This window comes from Drosophila teissieri, chromosome X (genome assembly GCF_016746235.2).
Source record: "Drosophila teissieri strain GT53w chromosome X, Prin_Dtei_1.1, whole genome shotgun sequence".
In the NCBI taxonomy this organism is placed as follows: Eukaryota; Metazoa; Arthropoda; class Insecta; order Diptera; family Drosophilidae; genus Drosophila; species Drosophila teissieri.
The window spans coordinates 18,137,069-18,152,089 of NC_053034.1; the positions used below are offsets into that span (position 1 = coordinate 18,137,069).

The 15,021-nt window shown below is 51.9% G+C and overlaps 2 protein-coding genes across 3 annotated transcripts; one reads left to right on the forward strand and one right to left on the reverse strand.

Moving 5' to 3' along the window:
• Positions 1-182: 182 nt before the first annotated feature.
• Positions 183-10,490, forward strand: LOC122623392 (DENN domain-containing protein Crag). Of its 2 annotated transcripts, XM_043802531.1 has the most exons (14): positions 183-713; positions 1,566-1,882; positions 2,315-2,861; positions 2,918-3,068; positions 3,131-3,402; positions 3,466-3,679; positions 3,756-4,076; positions 4,202-5,616; positions 5,679-5,981; positions 6,351-6,431; positions 7,428-7,860; positions 7,928-8,389; positions 8,463-8,647; positions 8,710-10,490. In XM_043802531.1, the coding sequence occupies exons 2-14, from the start codon at positions 1,582-1,584 to the stop codon at positions 9,026-9,028; spliced, it is 5,004 nt and encodes a 1,667-aa protein (XP_043658466.1). In that variant the 5' UTR covers positions 183-713; positions 1,566-1,581; the 3' UTR covers positions 9,029-10,490. The 2 variants fall into 2 exon arrangements, with proteins under 2 accessions (XP_043658466.1, XP_043658467.1); XM_043802532.1 differs by lacking the exon at positions 6,351-6,431.
• A 98-nt stretch (positions 10,491-10,588) lies between these two features.
• Positions 10,589-14,797, reverse strand: LOC122623243 (chromatin assembly factor 1 subunit A). Its single transcript, XM_043802266.1, has 3 exons — positions 12,424-14,797; positions 12,184-12,353; positions 10,589-12,114 (listed from the first exon to the last, which is right to left on the reverse strand). The coding sequence occupies exons 1-3, from the start codon at positions 14,681-14,683 to the stop codon at positions 10,969-10,971; spliced, it is 3,576 nt and encodes a 1,191-aa protein (XP_043658201.1). The 5' UTR covers positions 14,684-14,797; the 3' UTR covers positions 10,589-10,968.
• Between the last annotated feature and the right edge of the window lie 224 nt (positions 14,798-15,021).

The following is a 15,021-nucleotide window of genomic DNA, read 5'->3' on the forward strand; positions in this document are numbered from 1 at the left end:
TTCATTTAAGTGGGTTTTGTAATTATACCATTTAAATTGATTGACTACGAAATAGTAAAGTATTCAAGTATGAAGGAATTCAAGCTGGCGGGTAAAGCTTGCAATTGGCGATGACATACCTTCAAAGTAATTGTCAGTTAGGTATCGATAGACCAAAAGCTAGTATCATCTGGCAACGCTGCAAAAGGCCAGAAGCAAAGGCCAAATAGTTATTAATAATAGTAAATCCGATAATAATAGTCGCGTGTTTCGTATTCCATGTTAATTATATAGTTCGACCAGTAGCGCATACAGGCGATTGGCACATTTCGCCAGTCACACCGAGCCGCGCACACGGCTGGCAGGCCAGTTAAACGAACATTATTCCTTACTTTTCTGCCCACTGCACTCCACACGTATTTGCGTAGCTTTTAAAGTGGCTAAATTCGTGGATTTCAACACACTTGGCGCGGCTTAGTCAAAGTTAGTGGTCCAGTTAAGCAGTCCAATAGGAAAACTGCGAAAATGATGTAAAGGAAAACTCTCAAGTAGTCCAACCGTGTGTGCGTGAGTGTGTGTGCGGTGTGTGTTGGTGTGTGGAAATTAACGTAGTGTGAAGAAGAAAAGCGAAGGAAAAGCGACAATTGCAGTCCAAGGCGAACAGCAAAAGCAACTGAAGGTTGCCCACGCCCCCTTCGTCCCCGCCCCCCTGGAGGACAACTAACGGGAGCGCAGTAAGTTCACCAGCCAGTCCCCCTTCCCCGCGCCCATGCCCTACGTCTTGCACTCACACCTGCCAATTGGACTCCTGTAAACAAAAACAACGCATCAGCTATCAACACAAACAAAACGCGTTGGCGTTATTGTGCTTTAAAACGGAAGCGGAGGAAGTTGAATCATCAAGCGGAACTTGTTTCCCCCAGCTCCATTTGTTCTTTCTGTGTTGTTGCTGTTGTTGTGTTGCGCGAAGCATAAAACTATGTGTCCAGCATACAAAGTCCAATCAGAGTGGCAGCCAATGCATGCAATTCCAATCGGACGCTGCCTTTATCGGGATATGTAAACAAAAGCATTTTGCGCCCGCGGGCAGAGATACAGTAAAGCCTGCGTTCGGGGTCACCAACCAGTGCTCCAGTGGGTCACCCACAACATGTACATGATATCTTGCGGTTCTTCTCTGTGGTTAATGCGATCGGATATGATGAAATAGTCGTCGATGCAAGATATCAGCTCAGCTCTTTAACCATCCGTTTTTTATGAGATAAACATACGTCTTGTATCGTTGGGAGAAACCGAAAATATATGTCTATATATATGCTTTGCTCATGTCCGTTGCAATAAACAAGGAAATCCCACGATTTCTTGTGCCGCTTATCTGAATCTTTCCCTCGGAAGAAGACCCATCGACTTTGCCCCTAGCTGATGATAACTAAACATAATATTAATTAATATGGGTTCGGGAGCCACCCCAACTGGCAGAACTGGTATCCCCTGTCGCCCTTATCTTATCTGGCCAGCTAGTCCCGCCATGCCCAGAACTTAACCACTCAAACGGGGTCTTTTGCTGTTTTTGCTGTCTCTTGCAGAGGTAACGGCGCCGCCATGGAGGAGAAGCGCATCGCCGACTACTTTGTGGTGGCCGGAATGCCGGAGCATCCGCAGCTGCTGCAGGAGAACATCTTCAATGACTCGGGAAGATTGAGGGCGGCCACCACCATCGAACCGATCACGGACATCGGCGTCTATTTCCCGCTGCTGGGCGAGGAGGTGCCCGAGGGATACGAGATCCTCACGCACACGCCCACGGGTCTCCAGGCGAACCTCAACCACGGATCGGTCCGCACCACCGACTGCTACATCTACTTCCGGCGCGGCAAGGATCGCCCGCCTCTGGTGGACATAGGTGGGTGCATTTCCGTCAGGAGTTCATGCCTTTGTGGCTTTGCAATTGAAAGATTGCTTATCCTAGTTCTATATGCAAATACTCTTGTTGATCTGGGGACCTACTTCCGTTTGGGTCTTTTTTTCTGAGAACTCCGAGTTGTTTAAGGTAGATTTCAGCAATCAATGGAAGACCTGGTTGGATTTCCTGATAACGAAAGTAAATTTAAATATTGTAATCTCGACACGACTCGTGATAAAGCCGACAAACTGTTGCAAATATCAACAAATATCAACTTCGTTCACAGTCAAAACCTGAATTTTTGTAGGCTGAAAGAGAATGAATTCAGAAGTAAAAAATGTTATTTAGAACGTAAGGCAATCCGTGATTGAATGCCATTTGCAGCAAGGCAAATAAACTCGACGCTTGTATTAATCTGTCCCCCTTTTGCAGGAGTCCTGTACGATGGCCACGAGCGGATCATGTCGGATGCGGAAATCGTGGCGGAGACGCCCGGCGGCAGGGTGGCCAATGTGAACAACTCGTCCGCGAAGACGTTCCTCACGTACCGACGCGCCCGGGCGGACATGCCCTGCAACGAGCTGGTGGTCACCGAACTGTGCGTCATCGTCCAGAGCAAGGGCGAGCGGGCTCCACACGCCTTCTGCCTGATCTACAAGACCCTGAACAAGGGCTACGTGGGCAGCGACGTCTACCTGTGCTACAAGAAGTCCATGTACCGGCCCAAGCACATCAGCTACAAGCCGGAGATCCTGCTGCGCTACCCCACCGTCGATCACACCGACTTCCCGCTGAATCTGTGTCCGAGCGTGCCGCTCTTCTGCCTGCCCATGGGCGCCTCCCTGGAGGCCTGGCCACACGTCAACGGCACGGAGAAGCGCAAACCCATCAGTCCGGTGTTCAGCACCTTTGTGCTCACCGTAAACGATGGCACCTACAAGGTTTACGGTTCGGCGTTGACTTTCTACGAGGATTACGAGTGGGTTGCCAATAAATATTATAAAGCGTATATATACTAATGAACCACACTTGCAGTGAGTCGCAGTTGTCGGCTGAGCAGAAGGAGCTGCTCGGCTGGGACGAAGACTTCGGCGCCCAACACTCCCTGCACATGATCAAGGCCATATGTGTGCTGTCGCACCATCCCTTCGGCGACACCTTCGACAAATGGCTCAAGTACCTCCATGTGAGTGTAGACACTCCCCAACTTCGATTCAATCTAATCCCGATCTGGTTTTTTCGTTGCAGCGGATGGTGCTGTACGACGTTAATATACCCATTCCCGTGGAGCGCTACATCACCCAGCTGCTGGACGAAGTACCGTTTCCGGCGCCCAGCATTCACCTGCAGCTGTCCAGCGAGTCCAACGATCGCATCCTGCTCACCCAGCCGGAGGATTCCCCGCTGCCGCGAAGTGGCGCCGGCTTCCACATGCTGCTCCAGAACCTGGGCACCGACAACTGTCTGCATGTGCTGCTGCTGGCCCTCACCGAACAGAAGATACTCATCCACTCACTCAGGTACGTGCATCACATTTAGCGAAGGTCCTTACCGTATAATACATATCGATTTAATCCCCGCAGACCGGCCACATTGACTGCTGTGGCCGAGGCCATTGTCTCCCTGCTGTTTCCGTTCAAGTGGCAGTGTCCGTACATCCCACTTTGTCCGCTGGGCTTGGCGGAGGTGCTCCATGCCCCGTTGCCTTATCTCATTGGCGTGGACTCGCGCTTCTTCGACTTGTATGAGCCGCCCACGGATGTCACCTGCATCGATCTGGACACCAACAACATAAGCGTACGTTTGGCGCTAGTTTTTGGAGTGGAAATGGGTTCCTAATGAATCAATATCGCATATATTTCTGTACTTGCAGTTATGTGAGTCGCAGCGCCACTTGTCACCCAAGCTGCTTCCGAAACGGGCAGCCCGCCTGCTCCGCCAGACGCTCACCGAACTGGAGAACGCCAAGCCCATCAGCTATGACTCCACAAACAGCTTGGATCGCGACATTCGGAAACGGAAACGAGAGCTGGTGCTGGAGCAGCGCATCCAGGAGGCCTTTCTGCTTTTCATGGCCAGCATTCTGCGCGGCTACAGGGATTTTCTGGTGCCCATTTCCAAGGCACCCTCGGTGGGAGCCACCGATCCGAGTGCCCTCTTCCAGCTGAAGGCCTTTTTGCGATCGCGGGATAAGGTAAGAAAGCTGTCTATCATTATTTGGTTAGTCAGTCGGAAATGACGTGAATCACATTTAATTGTATTAAATGTGCTTTGATGTATTTTGTAATCAACAAACCACTTTAATCTAACCCCAAACAGTCGCACCAGAAGTTCTTTGAGCTGATGATGAAGACCCAGATGTTCATCCGTTTCATTGAGGAGCGCTCCTTTGTCTCCGACGGCGATCATGGCCTGAGTTTCTTTGACGAGTGTGCGGAGAAGGTGGGCAACTACGACGAGACGCCCGCCCAGCTGCATTTGGTGGACTGGGACACGGGACAGAACAGCGAGCGCACCAAGTACATTTTTCCGCCGGACAGCGTGACTCCGGCGGGCGGAGGAGGAGGTGGAGTGGCCTACAACTACGAGAATTTCACGCTGCAGCCGGAACTGTTGCAGAGCACGAAGAAGACGGCTTTGTCGAAATTTCTGCAGCTGCAGCTGAACGCTTCCCTCTCGCCAGGATCACCCATTGCCCGGCGAACCAAACACGAGATTAAGCTGTCGCAGAAGATGGCCAGCCGTTGCCTGCAGCATCCGGAGGCGTGGTCCAAGTACCTATTGGCCACCTGCTACTCGCTCTACTTCCTCATCCTGCCATCCATGGTTTTGGACACGCGGCACGCCGGCAAGGAGCCGGAGATACTGCGCGCCGCCTACGATGTCCTGGTGCGAGCCAGTCGCCTGAAGATCACCTGCGACGAGTTCTGCTACAGGATCATGATGCAGCTGTGCGGCATTCACAACCTGCCGGTGCTGGCCGTCCGCCTGCACTACCTGATGAAGCGCTCTGGCGTGCAGGCCAATGCGCTGACCTATGGCTTCTACAACCGCTGCGTCCTCGAGTCCCAGTGGCCCCAGGACAGTACCACGATCAGCCAGATCCGCTGGAACCGCATCAAAAACGTGGTGCTGGGAGCGGCGCAGTTCCGTAAGGCTGGCAAGCAAAGGGCCGCCTCCAAGGTGAACAAATCGCTGAGCGCATCCCAGGACCAGAACCTCAGCACCCTGGAAACGGTGGACGGACAGTCGCGCACCAGCTTGGCTTCCTCCTCCGGCGATGGCGGCGGCCATGGACTGCTCGACTTTGCCGCCTTCGATCGGCTCAGGAACAAGTTGGGCAGCATTGTGCGGCAGACGGTGACGGGCGGCAACAGCGAGACCATGGAGGATGCGGTCAACAGCACTGGGCTGCACATACCCGGCGAACTCAGCGCTCCGAACACGCCGACCTATGGCGGTGACACTGAAATCCTGGCCAAGGCACTGCAGCAGCAGCAGCCACGCAAGCAGATCATGAGCATTGGCGGCGGCGACGATGATGATGAGGACGAGGACGACGATGAATACACGGCCGGTTCGCCGAGCACGCCGCAAAAGCAACTGGAAGCCGGCGCCGATGACCTGGAATACGCCGCTGGAGGAGACTACGAGGCGGACGAGGAGGACGACGATGAGGTCGACGAGCATGTGGCCGCACAGCGGGCACGTCAGCGAGTGCAGAGTCCAACCAAGTGAGTTCCGGATTACTAAGCTTATCGAAATCGAACTAACACTTTGTACGTCCACTACTTAGAATCTCGCCACGCACGCCCGTGACCCAGAACGATCCACTGGGTGCTCTCAACGAGGAGGAGTCCGTCGCCAGTGCCACGCCCACGCAGCAAGTGCAGCAGGAGCAGCAGCACTCACAGTCGCAGATCGACAGCAGCATATACAGCGACAAGCCGATCCTGTTCCGCGGACAGAGAAGCGCCACCTTCGACGAGTCCACGCAGATCGGGAAGAGTATGCACCGCTCGGAAACGATGCCGGTGGCCAGCAGCGGTGTGACCAACAGTCTGGCCAACATCGGATCCTCGCTGAAGTTCACGTTCGGGTAACTCCGGCGTTCCACAGCCTTTCCTCCTCCGATCCCGCACTTTGTGTCTCCCTTTGAATCATCTGAACACACTATTCCACAAGCATTCCACCGTCCACTCACCAAATCAAGCGGATTATTTATCCCTTATTTTATAACTTTTATCCCCAACTACTTGGCTTTTCCCCTTTTCCCATCATTTGCTGTTCAAAACCTAATCATGCATTTATGGTATGCATCTCAATGTGAAGTTTTCATTCAATTCAATTGAATGGTGTGGAAAACTGGAGAAGCCATGTGCATCTACTACCTCTCTCTAAATCGAACTCGTTTCTGTGCCACATTTCGTTTATGATTTATTTACATATATATATAATTATATCTTAGACGTTATTCACCCGCACGATTGTCCCTTAAGAAAGACTTGAAATTGCCCGCCAATATTATAGAAAATATATCGAGCATAAGGTAAGTGCAGACCTTTCCTAGAGAACTAGACAAACATACCCGAAAACTACACCCAATTGTGTGTTGTGCTGCTTTCCACGCTACTCACCTGGCATTCAATTTGTTGAAGGAGGTTCCTAAAATGGTTCTTGGGTCGCTGTTAAGATAATCACACTGATTTGTACCTTGTGTCTCAATGTAAATCCTAAATGTATGGTATATGTTTCTGTTCTCAGGAAGTTCTATGACTTCTCTTTTTCATTTCTGAATGCTTTTATACCAATATATTCATTTACAGTATTAACTATCAAAATCTATTCATATGTACTAATAGTTTGCAATGCACAAGTGGACAGCGGCAATCAACACACAGCGGCACAACAAAAACACACACAACAGAGTCTTAACCTCTTGTTTTCGTTTTGTGTTCCACATAAGTTCCACAGGGTTTCGCCTTTGGTTTTGGTTCTGATTCTGGTTACGGTTATGGTTACGGTTACGGTTACGTTAACGGTTACGGTTTAAAGTCCCCTTAAAAAACTTCGTTGGTGGCGGGCAATTCAAGGTTTGACTAAAGCCACGCATAGCATCCACACTAACTCGAGTTAGTCGAACAAACTAACTAACTAACTAACTAACGGCCATCCACAAGCACCGCACCACCATAATATATAGCAGCACCACCAGCAGCTGATTTCCCCGACCGCAGATATATATCTTTTGAGATTTACCTAAGAGTTTAAAACTATATGATAGTTCCTTATTACTTGTCATTGATTGGAGTTTTGAGTCAGGAGGTCATGGATTTAAAACCATTAACCAGTTTCCCACTTTATTGTCAGTTTGTAGACCAGATTTTAATAGCAACCAGTTGTTCTGCCAAGTTAACAGAGAAATCAGCTGCTAATGGCTTTACCTCATTCTCGTTTCGTTGTACATAGTAATAATTGAAATAATTGTTCATACCCCTGTTTAAGCCCCTAAGCCCAATTAATTCCCGACATTTGTACCATCCAGTCCCAGCCTGACGGGCAAGAAGTCGAACGAGCTGATCCAGGGCAGCCTGAGCAGCATCAAGTCGGCGGCCAATTCGCTGACCAAGAAGTTCGACGAGATCAAGGGCGTGATATCGGCCAATTCCACGCCGACGAAGACGAACAATGGACACCATCCGCATGGCCTGCATCATGGCCACCACCATCCGCACCACCACCACCATCATCACTCGCAGCACGGCAATGCGGAGCAGGAGGAGCACGATGCCGCCGTCCACGAGGAGGGCAAGTTGCGTCGCGTCTCCAGCGACCTGGATCCTTGGGGCAGGCTCAGCGAGTCGCGCAAATCCAGCTACAACAACCTGGTGCCGCTCGGCGAGAACAGCTCCACAGGCGCCCTCCACATGCACGCCTTTCCAGCTGTGCCCGACAATCTCTACAGTCTCACCAGCGAGGTGAGCTCCAGATAGCCTGCAATCTGCACTTATGCACTTATGCACTTATGCACTTTTGTATCCACAGAACGCCGCGGATCGTGACTGCGATGTGCTGATCCAGCTGACGACCTGCTCGCAGTGCCACAATTGCTCGGTGCTCGTCTACGACGAGGAGATCATGAGCGGCTGGACGGCGGAGGACTCCAACCTGAACACCACCTGCCACGCTTGCAACAAGCTGACGGTGCCCTTCCTCAGCGTACAGATCGAGCGGCAGGCGGAGGAGTCGGAGCAGTCGGATCCGCTGCAGGACGGCAAGGAGCAAACCGCCAACGGCACCAGCCACAAGTCCAACCTGACCGTGCCGTATCTGAATCCGCTGGTGCTGCGCAAGGAGCTGGAGAACATACTCACCCAGGAGGGCGACATTGCGCTGATAAAGCCCGAGTTCGTCGAGGAGCACCCGATCATCTACTGGAACCTGCTCTGGCTGATGGAGCGCATCGAGAGCAAGACGCACCTGCCCGAGCTCTGTCTGCCCGTGCCGGTAAGTCTAATTTTCATCATTCCACCTATAGATGAAGTAGCACTGACCCATCATTGATTTCCCAACTGCCTAGAGCGACAAAGAGCACATCGATCCGCTGAGCAAGCTGAAGACGGTGCACATCCAGTGCCTGTGGGACAACCTGAGTCTGCACACCGAGGCCAGTGGTCCACCCATGTACTTGCTGTACAGGGAGACCCAGCCGACGAGTCCGCTCATCAAGGCGCTGCTCACCGACCAGGCGCAGCTCAACATGAAGTGAGTAGATCCCGCCCAGATAGTAGTTATTCTAATACCCATTACATCTTTGCGTCCCTCAGTGTCATTCAGCAAATCATTTCGGCCATCCGGTGCAATGACTTCGCCACTCCCCTCAAGCGCTTGGCCAACGAGCGGCACAAGCTGAAGAGCAACGGCGTGGAGCGATCGCACTCGTTCTACCGCGACATCCTCTTCCTGGCCCTGACCGCCATCGGACGGGCCAACGTGGACCTGGCCACATTCCATCGCGAGTATGCGGCCGTCTTCGACAAGCTGACGGAGCGGGAGTGCAATATGTACTATCGCAACCAGGATCTGCCGCCCTCGGCATCGACCATCTTCTGCCGTGCTTACTTCCGCCCGCTCCTGCTGCCCTGACGCACTGGCTCCCAGCCGGAGGGAGGAGCATCTCCAAGCGATGCCGAAGTGGACACATGATGGAGCAGAATGGCGCAGCATGGAGCAGCCGAAGCCTAAAAGACAAGACGACCAAATAATTCGATAACAAAATGGAAACGAAGGGAAAGTTTGACGACAACGAAACGCTTATCACACACCTTAGGCTGGGTCGATTTTATAGATGGGAAAAGTATGAACTAATTTTACTTAGATATCAGAGCTCTTATTTACGTTATGAAAAAGAAAAGGACGGTATTCTGGAACTATTCCTAGTAGGCTAAAAAAATGTAATTGTTTTAAACGAAAAATACTTGATACTTGATTCGAAGTGTTCTTAGGTTTTCAAACTAATAGTTTTCGCAGGCGCGGAACCCGCTTTGGGCAAACTTCTTTACAATTGTCCTCAATTTACTTGTACACAAGCCAGGATATTTAATTAATTCATTTTTTTCAACGAACTTCCCCGAGTGAAAGCCTCAACTTGACATGTGTTGGATTGTAAAAACACGCAAATGATTTTTTGTAAATGACTTGATCTTAACATTTAAGTACTTAACGATTTTTCGCTGTTCAAACCTAATCAAAAATATACACACACACGAATGACTGGTTTCTGTGACAATATACAAATGCGTTCAGGCAGTGCGTTTCATAGGTGTAATAGCAATGAAATTTTACGTTTACCTCCCCACTAATATTTTGTACTTACGACCAACTCGCCTATTCTAACGACTGCCTTTTCCGCCTTTCGCTAAGTTTCCCACAACAGTTCACCAACAACGAGGCCTTACACGGCCGAAACGCACTGCACATACCCTATAACCAACCCTACAAACACGAAAGGAAGTCCCACAAGATGAGTACTCCACTTTTGATTGCCCCTCGTCATATTTGCCTTATTATACGAATATGTGTGTACATACAAAGCTATATGTGCGATCCTGTAAATCAGCATTGTGAGCGGAACCCCCATCCTCTCCACCTGCGTGGCTCCATCCTCTCCAGCATCAGGTTATTTCAAAAATAACCCACATATAATAGCACTTTTTTATCTTGAGATTTCCTCACAATGCTCGGCTCTTTTAGTTAGCATAGCGAACCTTTGGCGGGGGAAGGGTAAATGGGGGGCGGTTAGGTAATATCGACAGCAGATAACAATTAAACAACGATTACAATAGCAATAATTAATGGATAATCGGATAATCGTATATAGACACAGATGGGATAGCTCCTGCAGATCCAATGGTACGACACACGTTCACGTCCACGTTTTTAAAGACAACACACCCACACAGGACACAAGCACTTCTACGATGCACTACGATGCAGCCACAGTAATTTTTTTGTCGGGAATCTTAACTAAATGTATATTAAATAATTAATTTAATTAAACAAGTAACGAAAATGGCAAAAAGAATAAACAAACAAGTTTTAAAAATAATTCCCGGCGCTGTTTCTACTTCTTCTGCAGACTGAACCCAAATAACTAAACTATATACTTATGAACCCAAAATTGCCATCAAATAAAAGATCGTCAGGTAGTGTATTATTGCATATATACTATATATGTATAGAACCATCGTTTAATGCTAATTGCAATTGTGCGAGTTGCTGGCATCGCTGAAGCTCTTAGCAGTTCAACGATTGAGATGGTGGATGCTGGGTGGGCAGGGATGACCCTGATGGGAATGGGAATGGTGGTGGGGAGATGGGTGGCTAGGCGGAGGAGGACATACAAGTCGAACGTACATCGGAACATTTACATTTAAATCAACTTACGACTGAATCTACCGACAAAAAAAATGTTTGTATATTTTAAATACTCGCTTAGCAGGAAGATCCACAACACCAGAGCAGAGGCAGTGGTTTCGGGAGCGGGGGCGGGTGCGGGTTATCTCCTTAAGGGGTCTAGCTTAGGCCTAATCCGAGAGCATCACCACATCATCGGCGACGGTGGGCGGCGGCTTCTCCTGCCTCTTCTCCTTGGGTTTGCTCGCGTCGCTCTGGCGCTGCAGGAACTGGCTGATCAGCTTGTTCTTGGCGGCCGTTGGAATCGGCTGATCCCTGGGCACGGACATGATCAGGGTGGCCCGCTTCTTGGCGCCCTGACCCGCCTGGGCCTGTGCACTGATGGGCGTTGTGGGTGCCGAGTTGGTGGTCGTGTTGGCAGCGGGCGATGCCGCGGCGGCTTCCGCATCCGCTGGCGGACTCAGCTCGTGCTGCGCTGCATCGGGTCCCTCGCTAACTTTGGGCGTCAACGTGTAGTTCCACTGATTCTGCAGCTGGAGATCCGGCAGCTGGAACTTTTCCAGCATATCGCTGGCCACCACCCAGCAGAGACGCTTCTTCGGTTTCTTGCCCTTTTTGGCGCTGCTGGCACTGGTGGCAGCAGCCTCGGGTGTGCCCAGCTCCACGGTCTTCCAGCTGGCCAACTCGTCGATTTTCTCGCGCAGCACAGCCTTCGAGGGCAGCATCGTTTGATTGGACTCGGCGGTCGCCTGGGTTTTCAGGTACTCTAAATACTCGTTGATCAGGAACATCTTGGAGTTCCGATTGCCGTGGGTAAGTCGCACCAGCTGCTGCATGTGGCGATCATCCAGCTGCAGCGGCACCGGCTGTTCTGGCGTCTGATCCTCGCGCTCCGGTTCGGTTGGAGGCTCCATGCTGAGTGGCTCCAGCTGCCAGCAGGCGTACATGTCGATGGTGTGGGCGAAGATTGCCGGGAATAGCTCCGACTTGTTGCCATTTTCGTCCAGCCAAACAGGACCTAGTAGGCGCGCCTTGATCTTCTTCGTCTGCTTCTTCATTTCCTGGGCGAACTCCTGCTGCAGCACCTGGAGTTTGGCCTTCTGCGCCTCGCGCGTGTGTCCGTCTTCCATTCCGTCGCCGTCGTTTTGCAGCTCTTCGTCGCTGAGATGGCCGTGCGGCACGTACCATTCGTTGTACTCCTCCTCGGATTCCTCCTCTGACTCGCGCTCCTTCTCGTCCTCGCTGGCGCTCAGCGACTCGCCCGGCTCCTCCTCCTCCCACTCGCAATCGGAGTCCACTTCGTAGTCGAACAGCGCCTGCGATGTATTGATTGTGATTATTGATATTTCTGATCTGATATTTAAGCCAGAAGATGCGATTCATACCTTATCCTGGGCCAGTGGGCGACGAGCGGAGATGCTGCTGCTCTTCTTGCGCCAGGTGCCGTAGTACGGAGGCCGCCGGTTGTCGGCAAAGTGCAGATACTTGGCTCTCACTCGGGTCAGCTGCTTGGGCTGCTCCTCCTCGATGGGCAGTCCCGCAGAGGATAGGTAATCTGGAGAGATAGTGAAATAATTAGTACAGGTGAAGAACGGATGATTGTTTATTATAATGGAGGCACCTACCTATCACTTGGACCTCGTCTTCATCCTCCTCATCCTTGGTGCGTCTCTGCAGCTTGGCATCGCGCTGCATCTTGAGTGGTTCGCGCCGACCGCTGCTCAACTCGCTGAGATATAGATGAGCCCGATTCGGCGGCTTCCGCCTGACGATGTCCTCCTCCTCCTCCTCGTCGTCATCTTCCTCGTCCCGGTGCCGGCAAAGACCATCCAGCTGGGAGCGCTGCTCCTGACCGAGCGAGTTGCGCACAATGGGCGCCAGCAGCATGTCGTCCTTGACCTGAAATGGTCGAAAGGCCAGCGTTTGGCTGCTGGCCTTGGAGCTGTCGCAGCTGCTTTGCTCGTGCTCCAGGCAGGATGTGTTGTTGGAACCGCTGCCGCCCTTGGGCTGCTTGGGCACAAAGAACTTGGAGAAGGACTCGGCGGCACGCTTCTTCTTTTGCTCGGCCTCCTCACGCTCCAGCTCCTTCTTGCGGCGCTCCTCGTCCTTCTTGCGCTGCACCTCCTCCTTGGCCTCGTTGCGCTTGCGCTTCTCCTCGTTCTTGGAGTCCACCTCCGCCTGGCGCTTGCGCTCCTTCTCTTCCTTTTCGATCTTCTTCTGCTGCTCCTTCTGATCCTTTTCCAGCTTGCGCTGCTGTTCCTTTTCGTCGCGCTCCTGCTTCTTTTGCTGCTCGCGATGCTCCTTCTCCTGCTGCTTAAGGCGACGCTCCTCCGCCAGCTTCTGCTCCTTCTCCTCGCGAGCCTTTTTCCTTCGCTCCAGGAGTCGTTGCTGTTTGGGCGTTAGACCCTTCGGGGCACCGGTTTCCTCCGGCAGACTCTTCCTGTGCAGGCGCGTCTCCTTTTGACCGGAGGCCCTGTCAGTGGCCGCGGTGTCCGTGTCCACATCCATCTCGTGCTCGCTGCTGGAACTGTTGTCCTCGCTGGTCGAGAGGATCACCGAGATTTCCGCAGCTTCGGGAGATTCCTTGTCCGATTTAACGTGAGTAGTTGGCTCGTCCTTCTTGGAATCCTTCTTGGCCGTCTCCGCCTTCTGGGAGTTCGATGCATCTTCTGGTTCAGAAGCCTTTTTCTTGGCTCCCACTTGTTGATTTTTCGCGGCAGCAAGCTCTTCTTTTTGATTATTTGCAGGTGCGTCTGCCTTCTCTTTCTGCGACTTTGTTGTGCTGCTTTCATTCTCTTCTTTCTTGCTCTTTTCATCTGGTTTCGATTCCTCCTTCTTGTGCTTTCCCACGCTTTTGCGAGTGTCCTTCTTGGGATCTTCGTTTGGTGTGGAATCCTCTGCGATCGGCTGATCCTTCTTGTTGCCTTTGCCGGTGGTCTTGGCTTCTGGTTTATCCTTCTTACTGCTTTCCGCTTTCTTTCCCATAAAGATATCTATCGTGGCCTGGTCGTTCTTTTTGTTTTTCTCTGCGGTCTTTGGCTCTTCCCTCTTGGACTCCTTGCCCGGCTTCTGGGACTCCGCCTGCTTCTTTGAGTCCTTTCCATTCTTCTGGCTGACCTCCTTCTCCTGTTTCTCGTTTTCAGGGCTGTTTTCTGAGGATTTCTCAAGCGGCGTTTGTACTTTCTGTCTCTTCTGTGGGTTCAGTTCTTCGGCGATGATCTCTATATCGTCGCTGGACTCGCTGTCCCCCTTGCCGACTTCTGTGGCCGAAGTGTCCAACGATTCCCCAGATTTCTTCAGGGATTTTCTGCGCTTCGATCGTTTGTTGACCAGAGGCAGTTTGATTTGTATCGGCGCCGGCGAGCCTTTCTTGGCCTCCGGCTTCTTGGGCTTCGACTTGACCTCTGTGGACGCCTTGGCCTCCACCTCATCATCCGGATCCGTCGTCTCCTTGTCGGCCTCATCGTCATCCAGTTCGATGACACCTTCCGGTGGCAAATCCGTGATCTTGACCTTCTTGGTGGCTATGGAACTGGCCAGATCCAGGTTCTCCTTGCTGGTCGAGCGCCGCAGTTGCCCCGTGGAGCAGCCAGTGCCCTCCGATGGCGACTCATCGTCGTACGACAGCTTTCGCTTGCGGGGAGCGGTATCGTCCTCATCCAGGATCACAGTGACGGGCGCCGAGCCAGTGGTGGCGGGAGACGAGGAGGAGGAGGAGGGTGTGGCTGTGGATACCGATCCACCGCCCGGCGTTAATAACTTGAAGGGCAGACGCGTCTGCACGAACTTCTTGCCACCGCTGGCCGTCTTTTCGGCTGATTTGGCCGGCACAGCCGCATCCTTCGTCCTGCCGCTGATGGGGGTCTTCACAATGCCGGCGGGCATACTGCTGTGCTCTCTGTCTGCCTGTGTGTCCTGTGGCTCCTGTTTCCCCAGCAAATCTTCGCTTGTTGTTCGCTAAATAAAAAAAGGCGCTGAAAACACACTAGCGATGAGAGTTGTGGGCGCGGATTGCCGCCAATAGATTCGCTGTTGCGATCGATACATCGATTGCCGCCAATCGGCGCCATATGATGCGCACCAGTGCTGCCCAGCGATCGAGTGGTGGCAAACTCGGATAAGAGAGAGATCCTGCTCCTTGTATCTATTGCTTGTTTCAGTGGAGACTTTACTCTTGGTAGGAGACTTTAATGCGGCAAAGTGGAGAATCAAATTATGGTGGG

Coding starts and splice junctions, on each gene's coding strand:
- LOC122623243 (XM_043802266.1), bottom strand. CDS start 14,683: ATGCCCGCCGGCATTGTGAAGACCCCCATCAGCGGCAGGACGAAGGAT. Junction 12,354..12,423: donor AGACGAGGTCCAAGTGATAG/GTAGGTGCCTCC, acceptor CTATCTCTCCAG/ATTACCTATCCTCTGCGGGA. Junction 12,115..12,183: donor GCCCACTGGCCCAGGATAAG/GTATGAATCGCA, acceptor AATACATCGCAG/GCGCTGTTCGACTACGAAGT.
- LOC122623392 (XM_043802531.1), top strand. CDS start 1,582: ATGGAGGAGAAGCGCATCGCCGACTACTTTGTGGTGGCCGGAATGCCG. Junction 3,403..3,465: donor ATACTCATCCACTCACTCAG/GTACGTGCATCA, acceptor TAATCCCCGCAG/ACCGGCCACATTGACTGCTG. Junction 5,617..5,678: donor CGAGTGCAGAGTCCAACCAA/GTGAGTTCCGGA, acceptor TCCACTACTTAG/AATCTCGCCACGCACGCCCG.